We start from the raw sequence: 10233 nt of genomic DNA on the forward strand, positions 1-10233 counted from the left end.
ATGGAAGTCTGACATAAGGGTCTGTCCATTGCCTCTAATTAGAGGTAAAATTAGGTCTGTCACTTTGGGTAACCGCACCACTGTCAGACGTCTCCTGAGAATTGACGTCCATTGTCTCTAAATTGGGTTCTCCTCTGGATCCATCCACTATCTCTTGTCTCTGTCCAGTGAATTACACTTTTGCTACTGGAGCAGGTAAAGCATACAACAGATACTTTCAGCATTATCGGAGCACGCAGTGGAAGCTTGGATGAAACACAGCGGACTTCTAAACAATGAACACCCGCAACTTGGATGAAATAAAGTTGGTTCTATGCGTTCTAATATTGCAATGCAAACCCATGATGTAATGACAGTAATTCAGAATAATTGAGTCATTGAATGCTCATTTCAGTCGATTTAATCAAACAAAACACAAACATATTGGACATGGCCTCAAGACTGTAACCTCTTCACATTATGTTGAAATAGTCAATTACTAGCCTTATCTCACACATTGCTGTTTTGAATCATTAATATGTGGATGACAGTTGAACTGCATGATGTAACATGTATGCCATCTGCTGGAAAGAAGACGTATCGCTCTGTTGGCGTTCTTTAGACAACAAAAACAGAGTGAAGCTCTCATTTAATCAACAATCTTTTAGGACAGACACCGTCTTGCAGAGAGCACACAGCCCAACAGCACGTTGTTGGTCTAGCATCACTTTACAAAACGTTTGCATTAAGACACTTAGACTAGCTGGTCCCTTGTAAAGGTGAGTCCACCTTAAATGAGCAGTGGGTGATCAGCAGGTGAAAGGCAGAACACGGGAACTTGGTCCTGAGGAGATGTAACGATTATTAAACAAGAAATAGTCTCAAGTGGTCGAAGAAATGAACATTTGTGATTATTAGCGAATCGGTTGCAGGTGGGTGAAAACAGGCTTAGGGAGTAACGTATTACATGTAACGGCATTAGGATACAAAATAGACTAATGTATTCCCTTACCAACACACTTGGTATTTTTAAACGATTACGCCATTTAAATCTTTTGTCACAAACTTTGCAGATCTATTTTTCCTCTCCTGTGTGGATTCTCATGTGTGACTTTAAATGTCCACTCCGTGAAAAAGCTTTCTTACAGACTGAGCAGCTGTGTGGTATCTCTCCTGTGTGGATTAGCATGTGGTCCTTTAAACTTCCATTATGTGAAAAAGCTTTCTTACAGACTGAGCAGGTGAATGGTTTCTCTCCTGTGTGGATTCTTATGTGTGTCTTTAAATGTCCACTATGTGAAAAAGTTTTCTTACAGACTGAGCAGGTGAATGGTTTCTCTCCTGTGTGGACTCTCATGTGTGCCTTTAAACTTCCACTATGTGGAAAAGCTTTCTCACAGACTGTACATGTGAATGGTTTCTCTCCTGTGTGGATTCTCATGTGTGCCTTTAAACTTCCACTATGTGGAAAAGCTTTCTCACAGACTGTACATGTGAATGGTTTATCTCCTGTGTGGACTCTCATGTGTGTCTTTAAATGTCCACTCTGTGGAAAAGCTTTCTGACAGACTGTACAGGTGAATGGTTTCTCTCCTGTGTGGATTCTCATGTGTGCCTTTAAACCTCGACTCAGTGAAAAAGCTTTCTGACAGACTGAGCAACTGAATGGTTTCTTTTCAGCACTACGTTGTGGATCACTGACAGATTCATGTCTATTTTTCCGTGAGTTTGAGCCTGATGCAGGTTCTCTGGTCTCTTTCCAATCAGCACTGTCTTCAGTGTCAGGTTCAGAAGAGTCTCCAGTGTGGTCCTCAGTCTTTGGTTGCAAACTGCTCTCTGGATCTGAGTTCCTGGCTGGTTCTGGTCCTCGACAGTCATCTCCATCAGCTTCTGTTTCCATGTGTTCAGTTTGTCTTTGATGAGGCTGATAGGACTGAGGTTTCTCTTCATCATCTTCACTCTTCACAGGGTCAGGAGTGAAAGTGGACTTGGTGATATCAGCCTCCTCCAGCTCCTGAAGCTGCTCTCCCTCCTGTTCCAGCTTAATGTGTGGGGGGGGCTCTGGGTCCTCCTGGTCCAGACTGGTGCTCCACTCCAGCTGGTCAGGGAGAAGCTCTTCTTTAACCACCACCAGCTGCTGGACGTCTGCAGGAAACAGGAAACACACAGTCAGAACAAACTGTTAAGAGTTAGCATTTCAAAATCTCATCACCATTACAATGGGAGACATTTTGCAGCCCTAATTAATGCCTTTGTTTTTATATATTCACATTATCTTTCTTAGTCCCACCTATTGTGTATTTTTGTTGGCTCAAGTCACCTCATGTAGCCCAGCCGCTTTCCACTTCCAGTTCAAAATGTAAAAGGGTTTTTTCTTCTGGCGTAGCACTAGCCGCAATGTAAACAAGGAATTGTATTTGGGATCGTTCACAGATAAACTACGCCTACAGTATAGAATGAAAATACTCTGTTACAAATTAAAATCCTGCATTCAAACCTTATTTAAGTAAAAGTATGCAAGTATTAACAGAACATTTGACGGCACCTTCTTATGAAATAGTAATGATGGTGCAGTAAAATGTTCCCTGTCAGTGTTTAATCTATGTTGTTTCTTGATTATTTTGTATTTTGCATTTTACTGCTGTACATGTTCAAAGTTGCGCTTGTATAAATGATTATAGATGAGGGAACCAGCTAAATGTTCAAATATGTGTGTTTTTTTATATACAGTACCAGTCAAAAGTTTGGACACCTTCTCATTCAATGTTTTTTGTTTATTTTAATTTGTTTCTACAGTGCATGACATTAAGGATTTTTGGAGATGGCCCTGTGGGCCATCTAAGCTAATTTACAGATGGCCCTGAGCCCAATAGAGATTGCCCTAAAAAATGCGCGCGGACGAAATGACGCACAAAGGGTTTGGGGGGCCTCCCCCTAGAACATTTAGATTTGTGCAGGTCTTAGATGCTGTCTGGTGCATTCTCTAGACTGAATTATAAGATGAACCACCACAATATTATATTGTACAATTTCAATTGTATTCTTCATTTCACTTGTTTGTTTGTTCTTGTTTGTGTTTGCTCACTTGCATGCCCTGCATAGCTATAAGAAATACTTAAGTTGTTGGTCAAGACACTTTCCATCTGATGAAGGCAAATGCCTTCCCAGATGTAAAAAAGTAGAAAACATTACATTCAGTTATAACTGCCAAAACAAACATTATTTACACTATTATGGCACCTGTTACAAATATTTGTAATGTTATCTACTGTAAGTTGGTCGAACGAATGCCTCCTCATCCGGAAGCTGACCGAGCAGACCCGAGCAGCAGTCGAGAGGAGCCGAGTGCATCCGCGAAGCATACAAAATGGTGACACCAGAGTTCCCGTTAGCCGGCAAATCTAAATCTCTTCGGTCAAAATGTTCCGTCAAAATAATTTCCCCTTAGCGCAATACCGGTTGCGCAATACCGGTTGCGCCACTTATGTGACAGACAAGAAGAGTATGTGACAGACAAGAATAGTCAATTCTAATGTCTAACACTTAATGTGGAGAAAGAGATGTCCTGTATGGGTTGATTGTGCGTTGATCTGTTGGTAATGCCTCGGGGTTCCGGTGGGCATGTAAACAAATGCATAATGCTGCGCTATACTTTGTGGCCTCACCCAGTTGCATAGCGACGCTAATTGTTTAGGTGTCTTTTAATAAGCAGGTAGTCACATCATTAGCTATAACTAGCTGGATCTGATCGATATGGACATAAACGCTAGTGAAGTCTAATCTGAAGGGAGAGAGAGATCAGCTGCTGCTGACGAGTCGACATGCAGCTCTGCATGATCACATGCAGCGGTGAGCGGAACAAAACACACATTTCAGGTTAGAATATCACAAGTAGCTATTTTAATTACCTCTCAAACTACCTAAACTAGTTATAGATATGTTTAGTTTTACTGTCAGGTCACTCATTATAGTCCAGCAGATATGTGAAATATCTGAAAGAATTGTGCTTTTGATGATAAAAGCATGAACTTTGGTAAACACTTAGAGCATGCCCTAACCAGTTAAGCCCTGAGCCTGTTTTTCAGGTTTCAGGCTCGAAAATGCCACTAACACAACAAATGATATATCTTCACTTCTAAAAGGGGTAAATTAATAATTATTTTTCTCAAAGCAAGGTTACATCTGTGAGTTGGATGTAGAAGTGTCAGAATCAATATAGATGTTTTTATTTTAAAGTAAATTCAGATGGAACATAGTAAAAACATGTAAATTCTAATGTCCACCTAAAAAAAAACCTTTACTTATAGTGAAAACCACCCTTGCATGATGGGTTAGTAGACTAAAAGCTTTAGGAATCCAAACTATAACATATAATAAGTACCCTGTATCAAGATTGATGCGAAACAAGTGAAATTTGACCTTTTTAGAGAGATTTAGAAAAATAAAGTCCAAGCGGACTCACCTCTGGGTAATTTGGGAACCATCGGTTTCATTTGAACTTTTTCACTGTAAAAATCATTTTATTACTTTGAATTATCACTATAGGTATTCATTCCATCCAAATACAACTGTTGTGAAAAAAAAAAAAAAAACATAGAATTATCCTCTGAATTAGCCCCGAGCGAAAAATGCTAACCTATTACTGCACCGAAAATCACTCCTCGCTCCCTTATTACTTATCCTAGCTGCACATCCAACACATTGTTTATGATCGCAAGGAGACACAGAATCTAACGGTGCCCACCTCAACACTGAAAGATACAAACTCGCGACGTTATCAACAAAAACGTACATCAAAACAAGTGGTACTAATATGCGCTAGGCTAACAATGACTTACCTTCCTCGTTGTCTGGTCTAAACTGGTCTTCAATGGCATTAAAACGATAAAAACGATGATGTAGTTAATCCATAGATTAATATCCAATGGGGCTGTGTCCCCTTTGAAATGTTCTGATAATCTATAAGCAATAAAACTGCAATTCCGTTATCTGCTGTCCGCTCTGTGCTCCGTGCGCTCTGGATCCTGCTGCATTTCCTGCTTCGTTACGTTGTAAACAATAAATGAAGTCGGCTGCGTAATGTTGTTATGCTGGCTGGCATTCTTTATACTTTACGCAGGACCATATCTCTGGAACCCATTGGTCGATTCGTGTGATTTACACCTTTTTCTTAACCATCAGAACCAATAGAATCGATGGGCAGTTCCCAAATCTACGTAAACATTACCATAGCGGACGTAATAGAGAAGCAAACGAAGCATATCTGAAAGTGCAAGCCTGGACGGCAATACTTTATACCGAGTATATTGCCATAAATATGATGATTGATTATCAGTAAAAAATTCTACGTGACACAAAGACATTGGATTAACCTTGAGATGCGTTTTTATTCCGTTGAACACAACTTTTGATCACAAATCAAAAAAGGTAAGACGTAATTATTGTAATATTTTTGGAACCGGATGTTGTTTACTTTCTCTTTTCTGGCTGATTGATCCAGGAATTCGAGGTCTTACAGTGATGACATTACATGTGTGGAATCTGTGGAGTCTCAGCTTTAAATCGTATATCTTGTTTGTGCAGTTAAGATAGTAATAAGGGCATTTCTACTGTGTGTTGTGTGTAAAAAAGCGTTAGCATTAGTTAGCATTTTTTCGCTCAATGCTAATTCAAAGGCTTGGTATTACCCTTGTGTTTTTTTTAGCTAACAATTGTTCTTATTGTCAGTTAGCGGAGTTTCTTACCTTTAAAAGGGTATGAAACATTAATAGTTTCATAAATGTTAAGAAGCCCTGAGACATGTGAGAAAAAAAAAACTGTGGGAGGGGTCCACTGGGGGGACCTTCGGGCTTAACTTAACTGCTGCAAATTTTTCCAATGGCGCCAATGGCTGCCATCTTTTACCAGTAGTTTAGGATCTAGACCACCTAGGATCTTGATTCTGGTGGCTAATCCTACATTTTCAAGGATGGGGATGCATTGGTACTATTTACAACATGCTAGAATGTAGCTAACTATATGTATCTGGTATTCAGGGAACAAAATACACAGTAAACCATTAACATATTTATTATGGTGAAGTAATAATACATGTTACATAATATATATGAAATATTACAGGTTTTCAACTAAATGCAGACTTAGTTCTGAAAACACAGTCCACCACAGTGGCAAAGGGCAGTGTACTGAATTGCTACCTTGACACATTCAGGAGGAGTTCACGACAGGCCTGGGTCGATTGGGCTGCTGTGATTGCCAGTACTACCACATCCGTGTCAACTGTGCGTATTGACACCTTGCTATACCCTTCCTTCACAGCATCTCCTAGGTGCAGTAGGATGCGGGTATCAGCCTCCTCATGTGTGCATGTTGCAAATAAGATTATTTGTTTGCCAGTGTTGAGGGCTGTCACACTGGTTGCCAGGAAGAAGAACAGTTCAGCCTTCTTGTCTTCAATGTGCAGAAACTCTGGCCAGTTTCCATAATAATAAAAACGTCTTAGCAGCACCAGGTCGTAGCATGTTCACAAGAGTAGCCCCATCAAGGATGAGGCATTAACTGTGTGGTGGGATGCATTCTCTTGTAAATAAATCAGGTCCTCCAAACAGCCAACCAAGTCTGACTTGGTACCCAGTTCTGAGCTTGCCCATTTGTGACAATAATGATGGACATGTCTGGTTTTCAAGTTTATTATATTTCACATAATTAATCCCAAAAAACTCATCCAGACTTCCATCACGTATCTCAGATACAATGTACAGCCTAGAGAACATAGAACAGTCATTATTCAGAGATGAGAGCTGTTGTTGGGACCTGGGACCTCATGTATAACGCTGTGCGTAGGATTCACGTGGAAAGGTTGCTTATGTAGTAGAAAAAAATAGGTACATCAATTTTCCGACATTTTCCGATTCACTGAACATTGCGTACCGGCGAGGAAAGTGCGTACGGCACTTTCTACGCCGGTTTCCCTTTATAAATCACAACCGACTCGAAATGCGGTGCAGCTTTTGCGGGCTTCACGTAACGCCCATATTTGCCGATAAATAGTCAAAGAAACGCCCATTCATTCATTCATTTTGATTGACTGCATGAAGAAGATAGCAGGAAATGACGACAGAACAGCTAAAAAAAACATCTCACACCGTGTCAGATTTTGGTTATTTTGGGGAGGTGGAGATAAATCATATTGTTTGGTGGATGCAGTTTGAACCAGAGTAGCAGCATGGAGCTCGGATCGTCACCAAAATAAATAAATAAGTGTTCCGAAAAACGTTAATGACAAAAAAAATACACAGCCTTCCTCATGCAGTGTGTTTGTACCGGGGACAGGAGACAAGCTCTTGATGAGAAACTGTAAGAAATGATCGGGGAATCCCTCCGGAGTGGAGTCATGACGACTGGATCTGAATTATTTATTTGTATTTGGTGGTTTGTGTCTCAGCTGTCGATCAGCGTCTCCACTGCAGCCTGTGCGTCTCAACCCCCCCCCGCTCCCCGCTCCCCGCAGCAACTCTATATCCACCAGTTAAAGGAAATACAACTAATGTGTTGTGTTATATTAGCTGTACAATTTACCACATATGGTGTTCTTAGCTTCCATACCTCCTGTGTTTTACGAGCGACTTATCAAGTCTTGGCAAACGGCATAAAACACGATTAAACATGTATTAAACATATATAAAACCATGCTCGTATCTACAACCTATAGAAATGCAAAACGGCGTCAGTTTAGATGTAATTATGTCCTCCTGCTTACCGCATCATTTATGAGAAAACATTTCATAACATTAACACAACATATTCGAGGTGGTTAAAATAACATATCCATATTTCTTTATTTTTCCAAGTTATGTTTTTGTGTGCACTGAGGAGTCTCAAACAGGCGTTTGTTTAATCATTTTAAGATTGGCTTTAATCAATTTGTGAAAATGAATTCTTCATATATGATAAATGAGGTAACATTTTATTGATGGTATTCTTTCCACATATTTCTCTCCATTCTTCCTTCTGCCAACGGTGTCGCAGTTTCTCGTCTCTCCCGTTGTTGTGGTTAGTGTGTACGCATGGGTTAGAGTTTGCGTGGAGGACCGCACGTTTTTCCCATCAAGTTAGTATTTTATAAATCGCAAACATTGCGTAGAAACTGGCGTACGCCATTTTGAGCGTATATCCCTTTATAAATGAGGCCACTGGACTTATCTTGGACTGGAGGCTGGCTGAATAGAGGGAGGTTTTTACTTTTAATGGGATCTTTGATCGGCTTTGTCTGTTTGACCAGGCGCTCACTGACATACAGTGGATGAAATAAGTATTTGATCCCTTGCAGATGTTGTAAGTTTGCCCACTTACAAATAAATGAACGGTCTATAATTGTAATGGTAGGTTTAATTTCTCAGTGAGAGTAAGAATATCAAAAAGAAAATCCAGAAATGTACATCATATAAAAGATACAATTTGATATGCATTAAACTGTGGGAAATAAGTATTTGATCCCCTTGCAAAACATGTGTTAGTACTTGGTGGAGAAACCCTTGTTGGACAGCACAGAGGTCAGACGCTTCTTGTAGTTGGTCTCCAGGTTTGTGCACATCTCAGGAAGGATTTTGGTCCACTCCTCTCTGAAGATACTCTCGAAATCCTTAAGGTGTTGAGGCTGATTATTGGCATCTCAAAACTTCTGCTCCCTCCACAGATTTTCTATGGGATTAAGGTCTGGAGACTGGCTAGGCCCATCCATCATCTTACAGTACATGGCCCCATCCATCCTCTTCTCAATGCAGGGAAGTCGTCCTGTCCCCTTAGCAGAGAAACACCCCAAGTATAATGTTTCCACCTCCATTTTGGTCACCTTCTACCAAGCCTTCTCTGAATCATTCAGATGTTCATTGTCAAATTTCAGAAGGGCCTTTCATGTTCTTCTTGAGCAGGGGACCTTGCGGGCGCTGCAGGGTGTGATCCATTATGATGTAGTGTGTTACCAATAGTTTTCTTGGGTCTGTGGACCCAGCTGCCTTGAGATCATTAACAAGTTCCTCCCTTGTAGTTCTTGGCTGATACCTCACCTTTCTCATGATCATCAATACCCCAAGGGACGAGATCTTGTGTGGATTCCTGCACTGGATTCCCAGTGCGGGTGATTGATTGTTGATTGATGTCCATTTTTGTTCCTTCCATTTCCGAATAATCGCACCAACAGTTGTCAACTTCTCCCCAAGCTGCTTGCTGATGGTTTTGTAGCCAATCTCAGCCAAGTGCAGGTCTACAGTCTGGTCCCTGAGGTCCTTAGACAGCTCTTTAGTCTTGCCCATGGTGGAGAGGTTGGAATCTGATTGATTGATTCTGTGGACTGGTGTCTTTTATACAGGTAACAAGTTGATACGAGGGGTACTTTCCTAAAGGAAATGGACTTATGTAACCGGTCTGTGGGAGCCAGAATCCTTGTTTTTTGCAAGGGGATTGTTACAGCCGCTGCTACCTTGTGCCTTTAACTGTGTGTATGCAAATGAGCTGTGCCTTCTGATGCTGTGAGTGGCCGTCCCGACCTCGCAACATTCGCGGGGATTGGACAGACGTCACTCAAGCCCTGCCCGCTGCTGCCACGTCATCCGGGGGAGGAGGATAAAGGCTGGGCACGAACATCCGTCAGGAGGCCCTGTATTTTGTGACAGATGCCTCAACCCTCTACTTGTGACAAAGCCCTCATCCTGTGATTCTGTAGACTGACTAGCAGTGTGTATTCTGTGCTTCTGTAGACTGACTAGCAGTGTGTATTCTGTGCTTCTGTAGACTGACTAGCAGTGTGTATTCTGTAGGGTTCTGTGCGAGCACACTGGTTAGCAGTGTGTCGTGGTATTCTGTGTTTAGTGTAGGGTTTGTGTGTGTGTGTTGCATAGATCCAGGTTGCTTAGCTCCTGTAGACCCGCATTTAGATTAGTGACATTGTGAAACAGCTTAGACCCAGGTTCAGCATTTGTGTATATTGCTTAGAACCCGGTAGCACCGGTTGATCAGCAACAGCTGTGTTTCCACACAATCCCGTTTTGTTATTGTTTTGTTTCCACTTTAGAAGTGATATTTTCTTTCCTTTTGTATAGCGGGGCAACTCTCTTTTGGAGACCCCTTTTGTTGGATAGTGACAGCTTGACCTGTTGTTGGGCCAAGCTGGTTGTGTACATCATTTTGCTTACTTGCAGTCATAAATAAACCCACCGGTAACCAATACCAATTACAAACTGGTCGTGTCGTTTCCCC

At 41.2% G+C, this 10233-nt stretch overlaps 1 protein-coding gene across 1 annotated transcript; it reads right to left on the bottom strand.

The window, feature by feature from the left end:
- Positions 1 to 447: 447 nt before the first annotated feature.
- LOC117546861 (gastrula zinc finger protein XlCGF8.2DB-like) lies at positions 448 to 2068 on the bottom strand (the record flags this gene model as incomplete). The annotated part of the gene is made up of 1 exon (XM_034217219.1): positions 448 to 2068. A coding segment is annotated over one exon (1014 nt), but the record flags the coding sequence as incomplete, so codon positions are not given.
- Between the last annotated feature and the right edge of the window lie 8165 nt (positions 2069 to 10233).

The sequence above is a fragment of the Gymnodraco acuticeps genome, unplaced genomic scaffold, assembly GCF_902827175.1.
Source record: "Gymnodraco acuticeps unplaced genomic scaffold, fGymAcu1.1, whole genome shotgun sequence".
Classification (NCBI taxonomy): domain Eukaryota; kingdom Metazoa; phylum Chordata; class Actinopteri; order Perciformes; family Bathydraconidae; genus Gymnodraco; species Gymnodraco acuticeps.